Source organism: Anomalospiza imberbis, chromosome 12 (assembly GCF_031753505.1).
Source record: "Anomalospiza imberbis isolate Cuckoo-Finch-1a 21T00152 chromosome 12, ASM3175350v1, whole genome shotgun sequence".
NCBI lineage: Eukaryota > Metazoa > Chordata > Aves > Passeriformes > Viduidae > Anomalospiza > Anomalospiza imberbis.
The window spans coordinates 2,235,448-2,257,796 of record NC_089692.1 but is presented as its reverse complement, the minus strand read 5'-3'; the positions used below and the strand labels follow the sequence as shown (position 1 = coordinate 2,257,796).

At 43.4% G+C, this 22,349-nt stretch overlaps 2 protein-coding genes across 6 annotated transcripts; both read left to right on the top strand.

Annotated features, from left to right (window-relative positions):
- The first annotated feature begins 1,573 nt into the window (after positions 1–1,573).
- Positions 1,574–21,860, top strand: LSM14A (LSM14A mRNA processing body assembly factor). 5 transcript variants are annotated; one of them, XR_011003262.1, is made up of 12 exons: positions 1,574–1,937; positions 9,532–9,695; positions 10,895–11,027; positions 11,955–12,077; positions 13,855–14,031; positions 14,344–14,406; positions 14,994–15,173; positions 16,612–16,783; positions 17,639–17,867; positions 18,897–18,943; positions 21,089–21,165; positions 21,775–21,860. XR_011003262.1 is itself a non-coding variant. In XM_068202479.1 (10 exons), exons 1-10 carry the CDS (start codon positions 1,817–1,819, stop codon positions 18,918–18,920), a joined length of 1,383 nt encoding a protein of 460 aa, XP_068058580.1. In that variant the 5' UTR covers positions 1,574–1,816; the 3' UTR covers positions 18,921–20,226. The 5 variants fall into 5 exon arrangements, 4 of the variants coding, with proteins under 4 accessions (XP_068058580.1, XP_068058579.1, XP_068058582.1 ...); XM_068202479.1 differs by lacking the exons at positions 21,089–21,165; positions 21,775–21,860 and having other exon boundaries at positions 11,958–12,077; positions 18,897–20,226; XM_068202478.1 differs by lacking the exons at positions 21,089–21,165; positions 21,775–21,860 and having other exon boundaries at positions 18,897–20,226.
- On the top strand, positions 20,859–22,321 carry SS18L2 (SS18 like 2). The gene is made up of 3 exons (XM_068202485.1): positions 20,859–20,970; positions 21,089–21,165; positions 21,775–22,321. Exons 1-3 carry the CDS (start codon positions 20,902–20,904, stop codon positions 21,860–21,862), a joined length of 234 nt encoding a protein of 77 aa, XP_068058586.1. The 5' UTR covers positions 20,859–20,901; the 3' UTR covers positions 21,863–22,321.
- Positions 22,322–22,349: the final 28 nt, after the last annotated feature.

Below are 22,349 nucleotides of genomic sequence, written 5' to 3'. Positions count from 1 at the left end.
TGGAAAGTAGACATATGGTTCTGCAACTCGTCCTGATTATGAAATACATTTTAGCGTCCATTTTTCTAATACTGTGGCATTAAACTGGGTGTTTCCATAAAAACCACCCTCTCCAGTTTTGAGAGGCAGATGAGAGAAGTCTTAGGAAGATGTACATCAGAACTAACTCCTTTCCCTTTCCCTTTTCTTTCCCTTCCTCCACAGACCTGCCTCTTTCCTTGTAACACAATATAGGTGTCTTTGTTATTTCTCTAAACAGGAGCTTTACTTTGAGCTGAATTACAAATGCAAATTTTCAACAGCGGTGTCCCACAGACTTGATAGGGTCTATGCAGTCATTTACAGCAGAACTTTGCTTCACGATCTTGGAGGTAGCTCAGGACACGCTGGGAGCGATTACAGTAAAGCTCGTTGGGCACTCCAGTCCTCCTGGAAACCTTACCGTCAGCTTGGCTTGGGCACAAAGCTTCCAGGAGGCCAGCCTGGCTCCTGCTCAGGCACGTGCGTGCCCCTTCTGGAAAAGCCTGGCTTGTTACTGCATTTCAGAGGCCTATTCTGCACAAAATACTTGCTGAACCTTTGCGACATGATAACGTCCGGTTGCTGAAACAAAAGCTAAGTCACCTTTCCAGAGGCTGGTCTGTGTTGTGGTGTTTTCCAGGGGGACCTGAGGCAGTATTGTGGCCTCCCACAGAAGCCTCACTTGTGATTCTGACTCAAGGTGCAAAATCAAGTGCAGTCACAAAATCATGAGGTGTTTGTGTGTGAGTACTTGTACTAAAAGGGTGTTTTTCAGGGTTAATCCCACACTTTGGCCAAGATTTCCTCAACAACTGTGTTGCTTAGTGCTGGCTGCCAGGATCTGACTCTCGGCCCTCAGCGGAGTAGGAGGGAATCCCCGTGAAACACGAACCGATGTTATCACCCCCGCTCCTGCGCTTCTCCGCGTGTTGTCCACTGCCCATGGGGGTCCCAGGATTTGCCGTTCAACGACCGGGCCCACCAACACCCCGAAAGCCCCACCACCAAAGCTGCTGTCACCTGCCCGGTCACCGCCCACGGGCTGCGCCAGGGCCGGGGCTGCCGAGCGACGACACGGGACCGCCGGGCGGAGCCGAGCGGGGCCGGGCGGGGCCGAACGGGGCCGGGCAGAGCCGAACGGGGCCGGGCAGAGCCGAACGGGGCCGGGCAGCGCCGAGCGGTGCCGAACGGGGCCGGGCAGCGCCGAACGAGGCCGGGCAGGGCCGGGCGGAGCCGGGCGGTGCCGAACGGGGCCGGGCGGTGCCGAACGGAGCCGGGCGGTGCCGAACGGGGCCGGGCGGTGCCGAACGGGGCCGGGCAGGGCCGAGCGGTGCCGAACGGAGCCGAGCGGTGCCGAAGGGAGGCGAGCGGTGCCGAACGGTGCCGAAGGGAGCCGAACGGAGCCGAGCGGTGCCGAAGCTCCGCGCCCCGCTCCCGCCGTCGCGCGCGGGACCCCGACGCCGCGCCACGACGTTCCCGCCCCCAACTCAGCGTGCCCGCCCGCAGCTCTCGCGAGAGTAGCCGCGCTCCCGGCATGCACCTGGCGGGCCGGGCGGGGGGGCGCTGTGAGGGAAGATGAAGGCGGCGGCCATGTTGGGAGCCGCGGGGCGCGGGCCGTGTTGAGCGCTCCGCTCAGGGCTGTGCCGAGGGTTCCGCTGTGTGGGGAGCGGCGGCTCGGGGCGGCAGGAGCACAGCGCCTACTACGACTCAGGGCCGGGCTTGCTTGGCTGCTTGTGCCTGGCTTAAGGAGCCCTCGGCAGCGGCGAAGGGGTGTCCGTGACCGAGAAGCAGCGCCATGAGCGGGGGGACGCCCTACATCGGGAGCAAGATCAGCCTCATCTCCAAGGCTGAGATCCGCTATGAGGGGATCCTGTACACCATCGACACCGAGAACTCCACGGTGGCGCTGGCCAAGGGTAAGGAGGCGGCCGGCCGGAGGAGCGGGCCCGGCGGCGCTCGGGGAGGGGCGCTCGGGGAGCGCGGCCGCGGGACGGGATCGAGGCCGCGGGACCGGGATCGAGCGAGCAGCCGGAGCCGCGGCGCTGTCCGGGCGCTGGGGAGGCCCGGCGGGTGGCCTGCAGCCTGCGGGGGCCCGGCGGAACTCGATCTGAGCCCGCTTCGTCCCGCCGTCCTCCCGGCGGGGCGGCTGCGGGGGCGGTGGAAGCGAGAGAGGGTCTGGCTGTGAGAGCGGCGGCGCTGCGAGGCCCCGCTCCCCCCCGTTCCCCCGCTCCGGGAAGCGACCCTCGGGAGAGGGGCCGGGGCTCCGCGCCGGGGCTGCTCAGAGGTGTTCCTGGTAGAGTGCAAGTAGGAAACCCGTGGCGGTGGAAGCGGTCCAGGGCTAGTGCGTGAAAAGGGAGTAGGAGGGCGAGGCTAGAAAGAGGTTTTCTTTGCATCGTTAAGAATTCCAGACCTACAGGGTATAGGGCCGTGTGTGACTGGGTTGCTCTGCATCTTAGGACGGCAGAGAGCTCGGGTCTGAAGGGAATCCTGAGCGCTGGATTGCCGACAAAAGCTGAACGTAAGCTGTTGATTTTGGAGGAGTATGGCGTAGTATAGTTCGAAATGGTACGAGAATGTTATCGGTCAGAAGACACACACACACATACATGTATGTGTGTATATATATATATACACACACACATTTATATATCGAGAAAGAGAAGGGATCTTTGTGCATGTGTAAAAAAGTTAGGAAGAGAGTTGGGGCAAAAAAGAGAATTTTTGAAACTGGGTGTCCAAAGGACTTCAGTGTTTCTCATGCACGATAATTCATTCTCAATGTAAAACATTAAGTCAGAACTTTTAATAACCTCTTTATAGTAGATTCTGCAGCATTCAGCATTCTTTTCCTTTACACATCTTGCATCTGTGAAGTCTTGTTAAGTAATCCAAATTCATATGTAAAAGCAGAGAGTCTGTGCAGCCATTAGGTAAGAGGAAAAACTAGTCCTTGTGTAAATGAAATATTCGGGACAGAGAGGATTCCAGAGCCCGGTTCCTGGCCGATAGGAAAGGCTTAACGCCGCTCTGTTCCGTTCCGCACAGCTGCCCCGGGTGCTGGTGCACACCATGAGTGTGTTCGCTTTCGCTGGCCTTTGTGGTTATTCTTGTTTGTGCGCTGTGTCACTTTAAGGCCTTCCCTCCTCGCAAGCAGCACCCTCCCCCCGTTATTGTTTAAGAAATAGGTTACTCTGTTTTGTAAGTTGTGATACGTGGGCTTTGAAACACCTTACAGTGGTTTGGTCCCAGGCTTGCACATTTCACTTACAAGGCAGTTAGCTTTCCCTATGGGATTTTTACTTACTTCTAAAGTTGCCGTTAGGTTAAATTGCCTGGCTGGAGTTGCATTATCTACTTTGAAAGGACAGCTGGTTTTGGTTTATACAAGTAAAAGCTGGATATTGTGATTAAAAATAAATGTTCAGAAATTCCAGTTGCATACTGCGATTGTTAAGGTTTGTACAAAAGCACATAGAAAAAGAATCCTATCCTTGAGGACCTTGTGATAGTCTTGTCCAAAATTAGACTGATTTAGTGCTGACCAAGGCAATTTTGCATGACTTCTCAAGAGTGGTTAAGTCATGTTGTGGTGTATCTGCCAAAGTGTACATATTTAAGACAGATCAAACTACATTTACAAGTCTAATCTACGCTCTTCTCGTAGCTCTCATCAGTAATGTAAATCTAAACCATTAAATTTACTTTAATAAAACTTGGCTGAGTTAGCTGAAAAATGTGTATTTTGTAATAGTGCTATGATTCAGAGGAGAATAAACCAGTATTTCTAGACCACATGGAACCAAAACTCTTGAGATTAATGTGGTTGTGCTGACAACCATATTATACTGTAGAGCAGGTCTCTGTGCTCATGAGCAGAATGCTCCACTCAAGAGTATTCAGGTTTCTGCAGGCTTAGGCCATTGAATGTATATGACAGTCTATATGTAAGGTGGCAGGTGTGCTTAAAATGATTGGCCAGGTGTGTTTGTGAAAGAAGCAGAACTTGTACTCTAGCTGTAAATATGCTGATCAAGTAATACTTACCTCTTCTTCTTGTGCTGAGTCCAGAGTCAAACCAGAACTGTTTAGTGTGAATCTTGACCACAAGTGTAAATTTTTTTTTGCCAGAGAGAGACAGAAAATAACCCCAAAAGACTTGATGCTTTCAATTGCTGAGTAGTGTGTGTGACATGACTGTTCCCTGAATTGAATGCAGGGCACCTCAGCATTATTCATATTCTAACTGAGGATATTGAAATGATGGCATAAAGTGCAAAAGTAGAGGTAGAGTCTGTTCTTGAATAACTACAGATTTGCCCACCCTTAGGATTTGTGTGGGCTAAACCAAAGTCGGAGATTAGTCTCATGAAGTTGTATTCGTGGAATGCCTTTATTCATCTTAAATTGTTGAGGGTTCCAGACGGAAATGAGTTTTTTGGGTTGCCAGCACAGACTGTAGTGCTTCCTTACTGGGGGCAATCTGCTCTAGTTCTCTAATCAGCATTTTGTTTACAGCGTGGTGATGTTTTCACTAAGCAAAACTTGTGGCCTCTGTCTCACAGTTAGGGAAAGATAGGAACTGTTAAATATTGAGCATAACATTTTTAACCTAAGCTGGAGTCTGATAAGGTGAATTGATGCAGCCTTTCACAAAGTGTATAGTTATTTAAATAGCAGGGGAAACACCCATCCATAGTGGATTCCAGACACTAAGCAAGCTGTGCAAACATTTGAGGTTCTTAAATGTTATAAATGTTATTGGTGCATATATTTTCTTTGGATCGACAGCTTTTCAGAGAGTGTCTGGAATCAAAACCCACTCACCTGTTGTCAAGTCTCAAGTTAAAATAACTTGAAATGTCCTTCTAATTCATGGTTCTAGTTAACACTTAGTTTTTTAAAAATTCATTATTAATTTTTAAAACATTATTAGGCCCAAGCAATTTAAAAGGAGTTTGCAAGCTATGGTTAGTTTTCTTGCTGGAAAATACTTGCTGCCCTACCTGGGGCTTTTACAGAATAATCACAGTGCTTGATCTTAAACGTTGTGGCATTAAAAAGGAGATGTGGTCTTTCATTTTAGTTATACATAATGCTTTTCTGTTTCAAGGCACTGATTTAGACAGAGTTATTTTTAATGGAGGTAAGTTGTGTAAGAACAACCATATTGTGTCAGAAAAACCTTTGTTCCTTCAACAAAAGGGAATCCTTAGTAAAGTGAGTATAAAAACCAGAATTATATATTGTCTCTGCTATAATGCATGAGTTCTCACTTAGCAACTCTTGGACCTCACTTAGCATTTGGGACCATGATAATACTAATGAAACAGCTTTTGGTTATTTTAAGTAGTTTCTGTAAACTTCTGGCATTTTCAACCATCTGTGATAGTGTTGTTAGTGGTATAATGACACATCCAAAGGAAAACTTCCCTTTCAGACTTCTACAGAACATTATTTGCAGGTGAAAGACTCAGAAATGCAGACAGAGGAAAGTTGAAATCCTGAGCTTGAACTCATTCAGGTGTGGGAGCAGAAAAGGAACGGGTTAAATTTCTCTCTGTTTTTTAGGAATGTATTGGTTAGTCAGTTAAGTAACATGCTCCTTGCATGTCTTGAAGGTTAGGGCCTGTGTGCCAAACCAAACTTGGGCACAGTATGTCACAGCAGAAAAATTCCTCTTGTCAAAGCCTGCTCCATCTCCCTGCAAGCAAGGGAATGCAGGCTGAGGTAATTGTTCTGGAGGAAAGAGCTGCTGTGGTGTGCAGGCGTCAAAGCATGTTTGCAGTGAAAGGGTTGTGATGTTTGGAGAGAGGTGGCAATTGAAATGGCTTGTTCACTTGTGGTGGTCTCGTTTTAGTAGTCATGCTCCTCCTGGTGCCTCAGAAGCAGGGAAGAGCTGGTTTCTGTGTTTGCTCCTCAGGGAGTGAGGAGCGTCAGTGCTGTGCACAGACTGAGCTGCCTGTTTGCAGGAATTCACCTTGTGGGGGAGCGGAGTCCTCCTGCTAGCAGACTTAATAGCTTCGCTTCTGATTAACATTCTGCTTAGATTCCCTGTGCTAATCAACACGTAATCATATGTATTAACTGACAGGGAAAGTGTTGCCATTGAATGCTACAGTAGTATAATACAGTAATATACATTAAAATATCATATCGTAGTAATATCACAGTCAAAATCTGTACAAAAATTTGTTCACAGCACTTTAATATGAAGCTGGTGGAACTACTTGGGCACAAGTATATAGATTAATAGGCTCAAGAGAGTTAGTTATTTTAGCTAGCTACTGACTTGTGTGTATTTACACTGACAAAAAATAAGTTTGCTTTTAACATGTACTGCTTGTCCTTTTGTTTGCAAGTCCTTAAGCCAGCTTAGCTCTTTCAAAAACAACAGGAAAAACCCAATCCTAAAATAGACAAGGTAAAATTAATTGATTTACTGCAGTTGTAACATTGTCTTTCACAAGGCAATCCTTTTGTGCTTATTATAATTTCCTCTCGCTCTTCAATATTTTGCTATATAAGAGCTACTGCCCCTTGTTCTGGAGGAAGGAGATAGTCTGAGGAAATTCCTGGAGAGTCAGAGCTGGACATAGCTCTAAGCCTGCTGCCGCTCCAATACTTTGTGCTTTTGATACTCTGGCAACTTAGTATTTCTGAGTATGAGAAAACATGGTAAAAGCTATTTCTTTCTAAAATCCTGCTATACTGGCCACTTCTAATATTAGACTTCTTACTTTCCTGAGCTCAGATTGTGTTGAATCCTAATCTAAGTGAGGAAAACAGAAACTGTAAAGGTAGATATGCCTTTGCAATATACAAAAAGTAACTCTCAACTCCTTAACGCTACCCTGAAGGACCTGACTGGGGTGGACTCGTTAAGCAGCCCTTCCTAAGATCACCGCCCATGCAGTTCTGGTTCCTGCTTTAAAAGGAACTTGGACTTGGAGTGGTTATATTGGTTGCTTGTGGTGAGAGAGCAAGTCTGAACTGCAAATCAGGGGCATTTGCTTAGCCCTCTCCAGCAGAGCAAATCTTCATTGGGTGAAATTGTGTTTGTATTTTGCAGAAGGCTGTGATAAAACCAGTTTGATTTGGGGCAGGGGAGAAGTAAAGGAAGAGTCAAACTTTCAGTAGCAAGTCTTGATGTGTTTTCTTCATAAACCATTGGCAACCCTATCAGTGTCTTGAGTTAGCTGCATAGACAGTTGACTCTCTTGAAGATGAATTCTGAATTTTGGCACTGAAAAACTTCCTTTTGATGTTACGGTAATTTCACAGTGTGGAGAAAGACATTGTTTTTTAACATACACTAAAATCCCTTTACTTCTTTCAGTGCATCAGTAGATTAAAGTCTGGTGGTTCCCCTTTTTATTATTGGTTTAGAGTGGAGAAAGGTAATTGCTAGGTGTTAGAACTGTTCCTATATGTGTCATGGGACATTAGTATTAATATTAAAATACTTTCCTGTGTAGTGTAGCTCTGACTTAAGAGAAATACTTTCAAAGCATGTTTCTTCCGCAGTTCCATCAGATTTTTATTTCCATGTAAAGGCAATATGCAACCCTCCAGCTTACTACCCTTTCTCTGTGGTGTTGCTATAGAGTAGTTTCTTTGCTTTAGCTAGAAAGTAAAATCCTTTGATAACTTACTGATCATACTTTGGCCATTTTTGTGCACCTTTGTAGACAAAATGGCTACTAGAGAAACCATTTCAATGTGGGACAGTACAAAATCAAATTTGGTTTTACTTACCAAGGCAGCAGGTCAAATGATGGAAAGAAAGTCCAAGATAATTTATGAGTTATCTGATAAATAGAGTGTAAGATGGCCAGAAAGTGAGGGTAGATCCATGGTCAAGACAGTGAAATAGAAGAGCCTGGTGAATAAAAAGCAATGGAATTAATTGACCCAGGAATGCACATGACCCTCTGATAATGTTATTAAGCTACTGTGCATTGCTTTGAGTTAATTTCTGCAAATTCTTAAGCTCCAGACACTTTTTTCTGTAGAGGAAAAGAAGACAGATTCCTTTCCTAACAAGGACTGACATTAACTGAACAGTGTGTGCCTTTTTACATTGCTCACACTTTGTAGTACCGTTCAGAGCAGACTTTCAGATGCACAGAAACAGAAAAGATAATGAAAGTCAGCTCACTAGGTGATACATGAACAAAATAATTGTAACTGCTTAATGTTATTTTTCTTTGTAGTGTGGACATGATCTCTCTACCCCTGAATTATGCTTCTTAAAAAGATTTTAATACCTGACTGTTAAGCTCTGTTTATGCAGTATCACAAGAAGCAACAGTGATGGAAGATGGCTGGTGCAGCCTGAGAAATGACTCAGTATCACTTTATGCATCTCTATGGGAGACTCTACTTTTCTTGACTAATGATTCTCTGGCTGCAAATAAGTGCCTAATGATGTCTCCAAAATGTTGATGCATCTGAAAATGGAGGGAAATCTAATTCTGGTAAATTAAAGCAAAATACAGTTTTGTTTTTTTTTTCTCGGCATAACCTGTACCTTGCAAAGCAAACAAACACTCTTTAAAAGGCTGGAGCAAAAACAGTCATGAGGGATTGTTAAAGCTGCTACGAGTTGATGAGATTGTGATTGAATGCGACTGTCATGATTTTGGGGGTTTGGTTTTTGCCCTCTCTGGTTTCAATCCATTGTTTATAGTTTTTGCTTACACAGCTAGCCCTTGGAGACAAATCTCTTTTTCAGTTATTTGTTTTATTTGATACTCACCCAGGGTTGGCAGTCTAAGGGTGGGGAAAGTTTCTGAGAGGGCAGTGACAGCAAAGTGATGGTATCCATGTAGAGTGGTAGTGATTATACATAGTGCAAAAGGAAGAGCTTGATTGCCTCATTGCTGTGCAGTCAAAAAGCTGTTGGAATTCATACAAGAAATTTAATGTCTGGGTATGGTGCACACTAGGAAGATAGTTATGCCCCAGTGAGTTTGCTTAATTTGGCAGAGATCATGAGACATCATATGAACCTTACACCAGCAAGAAAAATGCATTTTGCTTAGGAAAAATTGTATATACATTCCACAGAATTCTTGTTGTTTTATTAAATTTTGAATCTCTTGAGAAATTCACATTTGATAATTTTTAATATTCCAGTTTTGCAAATAGAGAATAGGAAGTATGTAAACTCATGTATTCCTTGATTCATAGGATTGACTTACTGCCAAAAAAACCTGCCTTGCTGCTTCTCCTTACCCTCACAAAACGGTTGAAATATTCAGCATGTAATTAATAGCATAACTGATGTCTCAGTCTTTCGGCTTGGGTTTTTACTCAGATTTTTTAGCTTAAATTACTTGTTTGTCCGAGGAGAGTTGATAATGATGAAGAATATGATACCTATTCAATAAGGGTTTTCTTCTCAATTAAATTTTATTCTTTTTATTTGAAGCTGTTGCTCTGCAGTATTGAAAGCCTTTTGTTGAATGTGGGATGTTTCATTCTTCTCCTCCCTTCCCACCTGTGCAGTTCGCTCCTTTGGTACAGAAGACAGACCAACGGACAGACCCATCCCACCTCGCGATGAAGTCTTCGAGTACATTATATTCCGTGGCAGCGACATTAAAGACCTGACTGTCTGTGAGCCACCAAAACCTCAGTGCTCCTTGCCACAGGACCCTGCTATTGTTCAGGTAAGTCAAAACAGAGCTGTAAATAATTGTTGCTGAAGAGGTAACTTGCTAGCTTAAGTGCTCTCTAGCTGAGTGTTTAAAAATTAAAGTGTTCATCACTGTAAGGTTCACCATCCAATGTAAAGAACTCTGGAAGGATTTTCTCCTTTCACAGTCTTCAACTGTGAAAATGAAGGTTGAAATCTAGCTCTACCACAGTGCACTACATACCAAAGCTGCTGTCTTTTCAAAGCCAAATAATGACGTTTTGTAGGTCTTGATGCCTTTTTTGAAAGGGACTTGGCTTAGGACACATAGTTCTTGGGAAGATCAGACTTGGAATAAATTAAATGGAGTAGATGCTGAAATATCTCCAGATAATTAGTGGCTTTTGTTTGCTTGTTAGTTTTATTTTGTTTTAATGTTCAACGGTTTTTGCTAACTATTACTTGAAAGTGTTTCATCTAGCTATGTTTTTAAACAGGCTCCATACTATAAGGCAGTTATTTGAATAGTGAATACTTGTTTTCTGAGGGGAAAGCAACTTACAGCTTGAAGCCTTGAGATTTAATTAGTCAGTCATTTTGTAGTAAACAGACTGATAAATAGTTTTCTCAGAAATTTGTTGGCTTTTTGTTTGTGTTTATGGAGTATCTTAAAATCATCCCTGAGAGCAAGAGGAAATCTCTTACTTCAAATGGATGATGATAATCCCGTAATGTAATACAGTTCTTCTGCTTTATCTATTCTGTAGGATAAAATTCGTGAACTTATTATGATGTGCCCTTGCATTTCTCCAAGGACTTTTATTAAATTTGGTGCAAGTCCCTCTGTCAGTTGTAGTGAAGAGTGGTGAAGTTGCATTCAATAATAGTGATAACCTCAGCCTCTTCCAGTATACTTGGGTGTCTTTTTGTACCTGTGGGGTTTGAAACTTAGAGGAAAAAGATAGGACACTTGCTAAATTTGTCAGCAAAGCTTATATGAGTGTGTTGAACAAGAGAGAGTGGTGTCTGAGGTTGTAGGGAAAAGATTGCAAAGTTTTGTGTTACTGTTTCCACAGGTCTGTGTTGGTGGAAGGGTCAAAGTGCTTTCTAAGCTGTACATACTTGTGAAAATGTTTAATTTTAGAGATTCTACATGTCTTGCCTCACGGAACTGTTTCCTAATTTTGGTATAAATATGAATTTTTGCTAGTGTGTTGTGTGTTTTGTCTTTAGTCTTCACTAGGATCTTCGACGTCATCTTCGTTCCAGTCTGTGGGGTCCTATGGTCCTTTTGGCAGGATGCCTGCGTACAGTCAGTTCAGCCCGAGCCCGCTGGTGGGGCAGCAGTTCGGCGCGGTGGGAGTTGGTAGGTTCACTTTGCTTATCTGCTGTTTTCCTGGGAGTGAAGCTGTCTGTGTGCACACACGGTAATCACTGCTTAGAATTTCATCAGTGTCTTACCTTAAAAGGCAGATTCAAAGTCTTCCGTCTCTGTTAGTTCTGCAGTTTAGCTCAAAAGTTGAGAGCTCTTAGTAGTCTTGCATTTTAAATCAAAATAATTGATTGAGAACTAAACACCTATCTCAGGGGGACCAGTACTCATTATATTTCACAAGTAGTAGAGGCAGCCCCTCCAGAAGCCCCATAGCTAAGGAAGTGGATTATTCAGCAGCCATGTGCCAGTGCGATCCTCCAGCTGTTCGTGAGGTGTTAGCTGGGTGGGAAATAGATGCTGGAAATATTTGTGAGCTGCATGGGCTAGTTGCTCCTTCAGACTGCACATTCTCTCTGAGACTCACCAACCAACTTTCTTTCCTCCCTGAGAGTTTATTTCACAGTTTAGTTTTTCTCATAGGAACTTACAGTCTCATAACTGTTCCAGCAGCAGTGTTACTCCTGGCACTGAAAATGTTAACCATGCAAAAGAAAGACTGTAGAATTGGCTGTAATTTTATATCAATTAATAACATGTGGCAGTCATATTTTTGCTGAAAAGATCTTAAGTGGAAATATATACCAATAACATGTATGGCTCTGTAAGATGACTGTGTTTTGTTAATACTTGTGATGGTGAAGTTAGAAGTGGTCTTTTATTTTTCATTTTAGATTAAAAAATCAAGATATTAGTCTTACCAGCCTATGTGCATACATCTGTTAGATTAAACTAAAACTATGGGAAGGGCAGACTTACATGTACTCTAGAATAACTGTCTAATAAAGCTTCACTAATAATTTAGTGCTACTTAAAAAAAAGTCTAAACTAGATTTTACGACTATAATTTTTCTTTCAAAGCAGGAGGTTCTTTAACATCTTTTGGAACAGACTCTTCAGGCAGTGCTAGCATGTCCCAAAGCACTGCAGTTGGTTCTGCGTTTGCAACAGATGCAAGATCACTAAAAACACAGATGTCTCAAGGTAAAATCTTTTTTAGTGACTTCAGTCTTTTTTGATGAGTTGTGTCCATGTGGTTTTGGTGGTTGCCAGAAACACTAACCAAACAGCTGAATTCTCTCATGAAAACACTTGGCATTAAACCCGGGAAACACCGAGAGGCTTTGTGTTTGCTCTTTAAATGTGTTTTCTCTACATCTTGGAGTGCTGCAGGTAGTAACACATTTATTGTTACCCTTAAAGCACCTGTATTGAGAAGTAGGGCTTAATTAAGTGAAATAGTGTTAGCAAACAGATACATGTGGAAATTCAGTATTTACTTTTATTAATAACATGGCAGAACTGCAGAAACTTCATACTGAGTGAAATGGGAAGTCCTTCAGCTTAAAATTTTAAAATTTATTCCTAGCTGAAGTTCTTCTGTTCATGCATAGTCACATAGATGATATTAACAGCAGACCTGATTTTCTGTAGAGATGCTGACATGACTTTTAAGTCAGCTTAACATTAACAGGAACTGTATGGATAGTTTATGTAATATTGGAAGAAATGAGATTCTGGATGAGTTTTGAATGGCAAAGAAAAAAGAAACTAAACACCTTCACTCTCACCTTCATGCAAATGTTTTTAACATTGCTCCTTAAAAACCCAAACCCCATTATTTTCTGCTCTTCCACTCTTCCTTGCTGTCAAAGTGTGTGCTGAGATATATTCCTAACGCTGTTTTTAAATTATGCAGTCATGTTAAAAGGCAAAGCACTTACAGCAAACGGGTTTTTTTCCTAAATTCCAGGTGAGATTTGCATACTCATTAGGAGTGTTTCAAGGACTAGTTGAGTCAGTTGCCAAAAATAGGTTCTACTTTGTTGGATTAATTCAAGGGGTAAAAGTATGCTGAGCATTTCTCTGTTGAAATAGAAGTTTGGTTTTCTGCAGTTAAAGCCTTACGATTTGTGGACACGTATGACTTATGCTCCAGGTGAGCTTACATTCTGCCACAACATTTCCTGTGGTTTTCTCTGATTACTTGCTTTTAGAAATATTTTTCGTCTTTGTCAATTGCAAGTATGGTTGGATTTATTGTTTTGTTCATGAGTTTTTGTGGGTTTGGTTTATTTTTTTTCCCCTTTTGTTAGTTTTGTAATGAGATAGATAGAATCTTGTTATTTTACTTACTGGGACTTGAGTCTTATTCTAATTTCTTAGTAGATTTACCTATTTGATGTTGTAAACTTGTCTGGCTGGATCAATGGCTCCATTCTGAAGGTGCTTCTGCCTGCAGCCCCTCGTGCTGCACGTGGCCTTGTGTGAGCAGTGCCGTGTGGGGCAGCTCCCACCGCTCCTTCCCCGCACTGAGCCCAGCCCGTGCCGCTGTCCTGGGGGGCAGGGACCCTGCAGCAGCGCCTGAGCAGCGTCGCAGCTGCCTTTGGGAGCAGTCTCTTCCCACCTGGCGTCCCAGGGAGGCAGAAGGAGCACTTCTACCTCCAGTCAAAGGCAAAGTTTGATTCCACAGCCAAATGTACATCGTTAATGGCTTGGTAGGGATTGGGTGTCCTAGCCATTATTTCTTTTTAGACTGAGGGAAGGGGCATTCCTAAACATCCTTTATTCTGAATTAGTACTCTGAATTAGTGGATCTGATGGTGCAGAATTTTTTTTGAACACAGCTGTCTTGACTGCTAAGGGAGATAAACCTGTCAGTCTAGATCGGTTGAGACCAGTAGATGTATTTCGCATCTACCACCTCTGCAGATGAGAAATAACCCTGTGGGGTTTGGTTTTGTTTTATTTTTTTCCCCAGGTCGTTCAAGCCCTCAGATGGACCATTTGAGAAGGAGCCCCACCATGGAACAAGCTGTACAAACAGCTTCAGCCCATCTGCCCACTCCAGCACCAGTTGGGAGGAGGAGTCCTGTACAAACCAGACCTTTGGTGTCTGCAAGCCAAAAATCCCTAGAGAACCAAGAGCACAGACGAGGTAGCTTTGGCTAGTTTTCATACAGCTTAATTCCTTCCATACACATACAAAGTGCTCTTTTAAAGGGTAGTACATAGGAATTTTCCTGCTGTCTATTACTGCTAGGCTGGCCAGCAGAGACCTGGATTAGATACATATTTCCTTTTAAATTTAAGCATATATTCTAAATTCCTTTTTTTAAATTTTATGATTTAAACATGTGATTTACATTTATAGGTTTGGATTTTTTTTTTTAATCTAAACTATATATACAAAAGTATGATCAAAATACCTAATTGGATAAACAAATCATGTTTTTATTTCCAACTTTAGCTGAAGCACACAAGGTTTCAAGATCAGAAAATGAACTCAGAAATGAAAACAAACGACAAATTGGTAAATCATGTTTTGAGAAATAGCTATTATTGCTTTCAGACCAATAAGTTTTTTTAAAATTTGCTAAAATACAGAAATTATTTCACATTTGCTTTGAGAGGGTAACAACTTTGCATTGAGCCAGAAGAATACAAGCAAATGAAGTCAGCATTAAAGAGAAAAATAGTTTCTTGTTGTTTTATACTAAGCAATCAATTTAAATAAAAATATAAATCAAGTATATGTTTATATCACGGATTTATAAACATAATAGCATGAAATAAAAGCCTTTCTAGAAAAATACTTGACTGAAAAGCTACTAATATTTTACCTTGTCTTCCAAAAGCTATTAATGACTTCTAGAGAGTCTTTTACACACAATTTAGTACTGTTATGCTTTCTGTGTCACTGTCATCGTTACTGTAAGTGAATTTACAAATTACAAGCTGCTCCGATGGCACTTAAACAACATTCTCTTCCTACACTTCTGAAGTCCCAACCTGTTACCCCAGGAATTAGAAAGCATACCACAAACAAAGCACCCTCCACCATCCTCAGAGAAAAGCCAGTCCACAAAGCAAAACCAAACAAAATTTCCCTCTTTTCAGTTCCAGGTGCACCTGCAGTACGGAGAGGCCGTGGAGGTCACAGAGGGGGCCGAGGAAGATTTGGTATTAGGAGGGATGTTCCAATGAAGTTTGAGAAGGACTTTGACTTTGAAAGTGCAAATGCACAATTCAATAAGGAGGAAATTGACAGAGAATTTCATAATAAACTTAAATTAAAAGGTAAAGCAATTTTGGCTTTAGATTTGAGCGTGGAAAAACTGTGTCTTCCTGTTTTGACCCTGCCTTGGAGACCAACTCTTGAAAGGCATATAGTATTAAGTCTTGTTTGCAGTCATTAATAAATAAATTCAAAAACCAAATAATAAATAAACTGGGATCATATGTTAATTAAATACTTGGGTCACTGTTTGAGTTTTTAACGAATTTTAACTAGCAGATATCATCTGTGAAGTTCTAACAAGTCTCTGTTAAAAATGCAGATTACTTAACCAGAAGTCCCAATAATGTTTATTACTTTAAAGTTCTGTAAAGGATGCAATAAAAGAAAATCCATGTTTTAAGTTTTCAATTATTAGACCAAAATTATAATGTCAATTATAGACCAAAAGCAAAGGAGTTTGGGATCAGAACTTAATTGTAGTATGTAGAGAGTTTGTTTGAAAGTTTCTAGCATTTCCTTGCTTTTATCCTTTTCCAGAGGAAAACAGGAGTAGTTAAAACCATGCTGCCAGCATTCATTTTCTAGCAGGCTTCTGTTTTGATTACCTCATTCTCTTGTGACCAGCCACCTGTTTGTTACACTGCTGCTTCTATTTTTGGACAAAATTGTTGCAGGTTAATACAGTGAGTTCCCTATTTCAGTGAATGATTGGCTAAAAGGTGGGAATGAATGGTCAGATTTCAGTGTAGAGTAGAAACACCAGTTGAGTCCCATAAGATCTGCCCTGTGCTGCTCACCTGTCTTTTTGGATCATTTTTCAATTGGTTGATGGTTTGCCGTTGATACTGTTTTTTTCAGAATAATAAAGCGAAAAGGGAACGCTAACCATAAACAGCTACAGAAGTGTTTGTAAGTGTGGTAGTTCTTGTGTGTGGTGTGGAAAGATTGAGCTGGTTATCTTGAAGTTTATGACAGCATCGTGAGATTTAAGCTGTAGACATTTAGGAATGAGATTTGAAGATAGTAATAGCTGCTGGTGTTGAACCGTCAGCTTTGTTTTCAGTAGCAGTTAGAACAGGGAGTTGAACTTGAGACACTATTAGGAAATAAATATATCATAAACTCAGAATGCTGGCCCTGCTTCTCAAAGGAGACGGCAGCAAAACCAGAAGACAAAGGAGAAGGACAACGGGGATGAACAAAACCATGGGATGGCTTTTAGGAGGATTCACTGAATGAGGCTCTTAAGCCCGGGAAGGAGGTAGCTAAAGAGAGAAGAAAATAGATGGGTATCAAATCTGTTCTGCTGCAGGTTTTTTTGGTAACTAAACCCACAGGGAGCATAGAAACCTCCAGACAGCAATACATCCTAATTTACATGACAACTTACTTGATTTCCACATTAAATTATTTTTGTAGCATTCAATATAGTTCCTCTCTGCTTGGGAGTAACTTAACAGTGGTTTTTTAGGCTTCTGTTTACTTTTTATTTTCCAGAAGATAAACTTGAGAAACCAGAGAAGCCTGTAAATGGAGAAGACAAAGGTGATTCAGGTGTTGATACCCAAAATAGCGAAGGGAATGCTGATGAGGAAGATCCACTTGGACCCAATTGCTACTATGACAAAACCAAATCCTTTTTTGATAACATTTCCTGTGATGACAATAGGTATGGCCTTTAAGGAGAAGCTTGTTAGTCTGCTTAATGCATGTTTATATCATAATGTACTGTCAGTGCTACTCATTACAATCAACTCTGAATCAAAGGTGATTAGAGCTTATTTCCACATGCAGCTGGCAAAAATACAATGGAAATAAGAAGGACAAAATTTCTTTGTGGGCAAGTGCAATATGGTCGTAGGAAGGTATTTTAAGGCGATTTAGAGCCATGCTTTTAGAACTTAATGCACAGGCTCTAGTGCATAAGAGTAAAGTATATACTAAGATTCACTAAGATGTGGAGGGGTTTGTTTGTTTTGCTTTGCTGCTAAATTAACACTTTAGTTAAAACAATTATGACCCTGCTTTGGTAATGGTTTCTAAGCAGATTACATAACTGTCTCAGCCAGTAGTGTTGTTCAAACGGGCAGATAGCATTTCAGGGAAATTAGAGCTTATCTTTTGCTGCTGTCTTTTTATTAGACACGATGATGTGGATTGCTGACCTACTTTGACTTGCAGGAGGGGGAGGGGACGTTGTTGGTTGTACTCAGAGCCAGCTACACTAACATCTGTAACTGTAAACTGTTTCTTGCTTCAACTGATACTGTGTGCAGAGGATACAGAGTGTGCTTTTCAACATGGCAAACTCTTAGAGCATTATTAATATCTAATTGATGACTCTGTGCCATATTCCTTCTTGATGAGTCCAGTGAACTGTGGCAGACACCGGGGTTCTTGTGGAAGGGATACTGTGGAGATTTACCGTGCGGTTAATGCATCGTTTTTCACCTCACGGCCTTTCTGGCACCTCTCCCTTCCTTCCCAAGCGTTTCACAGCAATCCGTGTTGTTCTGTGCTGCAGGGAGCGGCGACCCACCTGGGCCGAGGAGCGGCGGTTGAACGCCGAGACCTTCGGCATCCCCCTGCGCCCCAACCGCGGCCGCGGCGGCTACAGGGGCAGGGGCGTCATCGGCTTCCGAGGGGGCAGAGGCCGGGGCGGCGGCAGGGGCGGCTTCACCGCCCCCCGCGGCTTCCGCGGCGGATTCCGAGGGGGCCGTGGAGGCAGGGAGTTCGCCGACTTCGAGTATAGGGTAAGGTGCACTGCGTGTTGCTCTGACCCAGTCCTTCGTTCTGGGAAAGGAGTGGCCAGAATCTCCTGCTTTTAGATTTGATGTTGAGCTAGAAATTCTTGAGCGGGGTTTCGCAGGGGCTCTGAGCTACTTTTTTTGAAAGTCTGTTAATGCTGAAATTTTAGTTACATGGCATCATTTTACTATCAACAGCCAAAAACAAGGATTGCCTTTTGTCACATGCCCTGAGTAGCTATTTGATAGCTGGTATTGAGGAGGAGAAGAAAAAGAAGGGGGAAAAAAGTTCTACAGATTGAGTGCAAGTGTTAGAGATGTAAATTGCAAGCATTTTTCCAAGCAATATTGTAAAATATAAAGAATGAGAGCAAATAATTTAATTTGCTTCCATTGTGCAGCAGTCTTTTGAATTGTTTGTGAATGAGTTGGCAGAAATCTTACGGAGTGCTGTACTGGTTAGAATCAGTAACAAAGACAACTGTCCAGATTGGTTCAGATAAACTAGGCTTTTAGAGTTCTGACTGGAACACAACAACAACTTCTGCTAGTTTACCGCATGAGCAGTTAGAGTTTTGCAAACAAGAATCTCTTTTTTTTTTAATAGAAATTTTAATTTTTTTAAATGAAAAAAAGGGGGGGGGTACATCACAGCACATTTCTCTCTGTTGTGAGACATCCCTCAGCTGTTCCTTGATTAGTTTTCGACAGTTAGTCCTGTGACTTAAAGAAACTTTGTGTAGCTGGACATGAATGGAAATGAGGGATTGAAGATTAGCAGTTGAGTAGGAGGCGGTGTAAGGGCTGAGGATTTGTGCTGTGCTTTGTATTCGGAGTGATGAGCTGCTCTGCTCAGTGCCAGACTGAGGGGGTTTGACCAGATGCCAGCCTGATCTCCTCCGGAGGTCTCCTTTCTGCTGCAGGACACGGGCAACAGCCGGCACAGCACAACTGCTCCCAGGGCTGTTGCCCGGATTAGTTTGCAGGGTTTGTTCTGCAAGATTAATTTTAACACCGTGCTTTTGTTCCTTCTAGAAAGACAACAAAGTTGCTGCGTAGTCTACAAGAAAGCTACAAACCAGGTGAACGTCTAGATCTTCTTGAATCAGAGAAATAGTTTTGATCTCTGCAAAGAATGAAGTTAATTTGCTGTATACTTGTCACCAGCACTGGGATTTAACTATTTAATTTCAAAGGGGTGTAATGCAGTTACTTTTGAGAAATGGCCATCTTTGAAAACAGTAAGCATTAAATATATTTGAGACAGAAGGATAAGTAATTTCTTATGTATAGTTAATTATAAGCAGTACTTCGATGGAGTTTTAAGTATTTTTTCATCACTGAAAGGATTTTTCTTATTACTAAACTGTATTTGATAATTGCTTCAAGTTGTAAGGACAATGGTATGCAGAAGGCCGTCGATACTGTGAGTGATTTGACCCACCGAAGGTTGTTTTTTGGAAATCCTGTAAAATCCCTTTTGAGGTAGTTGTTCTTGTATCAACTAGGGTGCTGGACAGTAGAAAACTTGCTTTGTCAGTCAGATATGTACACACAGTAAATACTGTTTCTTAGGCAAAGGAAAGTTTTTATATAGTTGTAAAATTCCATTATATCCCATTGCCAAAGAAACATTACAAACTTTGTATAGCTGTATAAAAAGCAACTAATTTTTTAAAGAATAAACATTTTTAAGTCGGTAAACATACTGTTATTGCAGAAAGTTGATATGCTGAAGAACACTGAATTAGTTGGGTTTTTTTTTTCTTTAGCAGCTTTTCAAGCTTAAATGTTTGATTTTATATTTGGACTATAATGAAGTTTTGAAAATGTTCTTCCATTACACAAAACTGGATACACGCTTCACTGCTCTTGCAAGAATTTGATTTTGTAGTTTCTGGTATATCACAGGATTTGACCAAGTTAAGGAGCTATTTTCAAAAAAAAGGAGAAAAGGAATTTTCATATGTCAAGATTTGCAATTAATTTTACTTAGTGAGAAATATTAACTTTTTTTAATAATGGACCAGGCACACAAGTTGGTGATTCTCTTGGAATGCCTGGGATAAAAGTCTGTCTCCATTTGTCAATTCTTGAAAAGGTAACTTTGTTGTAATACCTGTAGACATGAGCAATTTAAAGAATTCTTAGTGTTTGAAGTTGTTTGCATTTTGATAGACCGTAGCTCGGAGACATTGAGACTCTGGTTCTAACACCACGAAGTCACAAATGACAGTACGGACTTTTTGCCAATTCCGGATAACTAGTCGCAACTTTCTGATAACGCTGAAATAGAAACCTGGTCATTTGTGTCTGTGTATGTATATGAAGGCCACAGGAATAAAGGGATCCAAAGATTACATCACTTTGATCTAATTTGCTGATTTATTATTTTTTTTACTTCAGAATGTTCAGTGGTGATAAAGATGTGAAAAACTGCACTGTTGAAAATTTGGAATATTTAAAAGTGGTTGATAGAATCTTAATTTTATAACTTTTGTATAGCACTACAAGGAAGTATTTTGTAATTGGTTTCCTTATTGAGGTCAAGTATTTGACAGCTGTAGAAGTTAGATAATTCTGTTGAGTGATGTTTTTGCATGTTTAACAACTGCCTTTTGGGATCCACAAGCCGTGATTCTGAACACCTGTTGAGATTTGTGACCGTAGAGGCAAGTGCTGTCCCGTTGCAGTAACTCTTTACCGTCTGAGGCGTTCCAGCTGTCAATAGGCGGGCCGGGAGCCGCGGGCGGGGGCACACGGTGCGTGTCCCCGCCCCGCCCGCCCGGGCTTTCCGTTCTGGGCGTTGGAAGCGGCACGAGCGGCCGGCTCCCGGCGGCGCGGCGCCCGCCGTTCGCCGCTCGCCGCTCGCCGTTCGTTCGCCGTTCGCCGTTCGCCGCTCGCCGTTCGTTCGCCGTTCGCCGCTCGCCGTTCGTTCGCCGTTCGCCGTTCGCCGCTCGCCGCCGCGGGCCGGGCCGGGCCGGGCCGGGCGCGGCGCGTGCGCGCGGCCCAGGGGCGGGGCCGCGGGCCCTCAGCCGCCATGTCCGTGGCGTTCGTGCCCGAGCGGCTGCGCGGCGCGGCCGAGGTCAACCAGGACACGCTGCAGCGGGTGAGCGAAACCGGGCCGGGACGGAGCCGCCTGCCGGGGCGGAGCCGCCTGCCGGGGCGGAGCCGCCTGCCGGGGCGGAGCCGGCCGGGGCGGGTGGTGACGGTGCTTTGTGCCGCAGCTGCTGGAGGAGAACGACCAGCTGATCCGGTGTATCGTGGAGTACCAGAACAAGGGCCGCGCCACCGACTGCGTGCAGTAAGTGACCGGCGCGGGCGGGCCCAGGCGTCGGTAACGGGAGTGCAGCGCGGCTCGAGCTCCTAGAGCTTTCCTGGTGCTACGAGGAAAACGCGTCTGGCCTTACAAAGGGATTTCCCCAGAGTCACTCTCAGAGGCGTACAGAGCACGGGCGGACGCTGCCGCCCGGCTCAGGGTGTTGGCTCAGTGCTGGTGAGACGGCCGCTCTGCCCTCGCTCCCTGCCCGTGCGCGGCACCGGGCGGTGGCACCGCCTGACGGCGGCTCTGCCGCTCCAGCAGCTGCGGCGGAGCCGCTGCAGGGGCTCAGACCGGCCCGACGGGCTCCTCGGTCCTCTCCTGCTCCGCTGCCCTCCTGCGGCTTTCGGGGCTGCGAGCTCCATGTCCTGCTTCCCATCGAAGTTGCGTAGTAGCACATGCTCGGCTTCCGAGTGCAGCTCAGCGCTTTATACCGGGCTTCAGAATAAGAACGCTAAGTTTTCCCTGTCTTACTCGAGTTTGCTTTTTTTTTTTCCCCCTAACTGCAAATACTGATCAGAGTACACGAGTACAAGTATGGGTAGTTGTCTAGAAAAGAACATCTCCCGGATCCTGTGTTTCCTCCTCTCCTAGGTACCAGCATATCCTGCACAGGAACCTCATTTATTTAGCTACAATTGCTGATGCCACTCCGCCCAGGACGCAGAAGCCTGTGGACTGACTGCAATACCCGGACATGAGCAGTGCTGCTTTCAGAGGCTGTAGAAATAGTTTAGAGTCCCGCTTTGAAAACCAAGAAAGCATGGGTTTGAAAAAAAGCAGGTAAAAAGTGATCTGTACTTCTGTGTTTAAAATGTGAACATAGTTTTCAGTGTAGTATTAGGCCAGCTTTTCCCCTGTTACTGTAGTTAACACAGCTTAGGAATGATAATTATCACATTCCCTTTTCCCTCTGAAAACTCAGTTCGGTGTATTCTGGGAATAGCCAGGTTGTCAGGACAGCGCTAAGGGAAGCAGTGCCGATTTCAGGAGTAAGGTTCTATAATAACAAGGTAAATGTTACTCTAGGTGACTCCTCCCTCCAACACGATGAGGTTGGGCATATGTTCATGTATAAAAGCAGTAGCCTCCTGTATCCTGTATCAGAACAATTGTGCTAAATAAACTGAAGGTGTTCTTTTAAAGTTGTAGTATATTCTGAATTAATG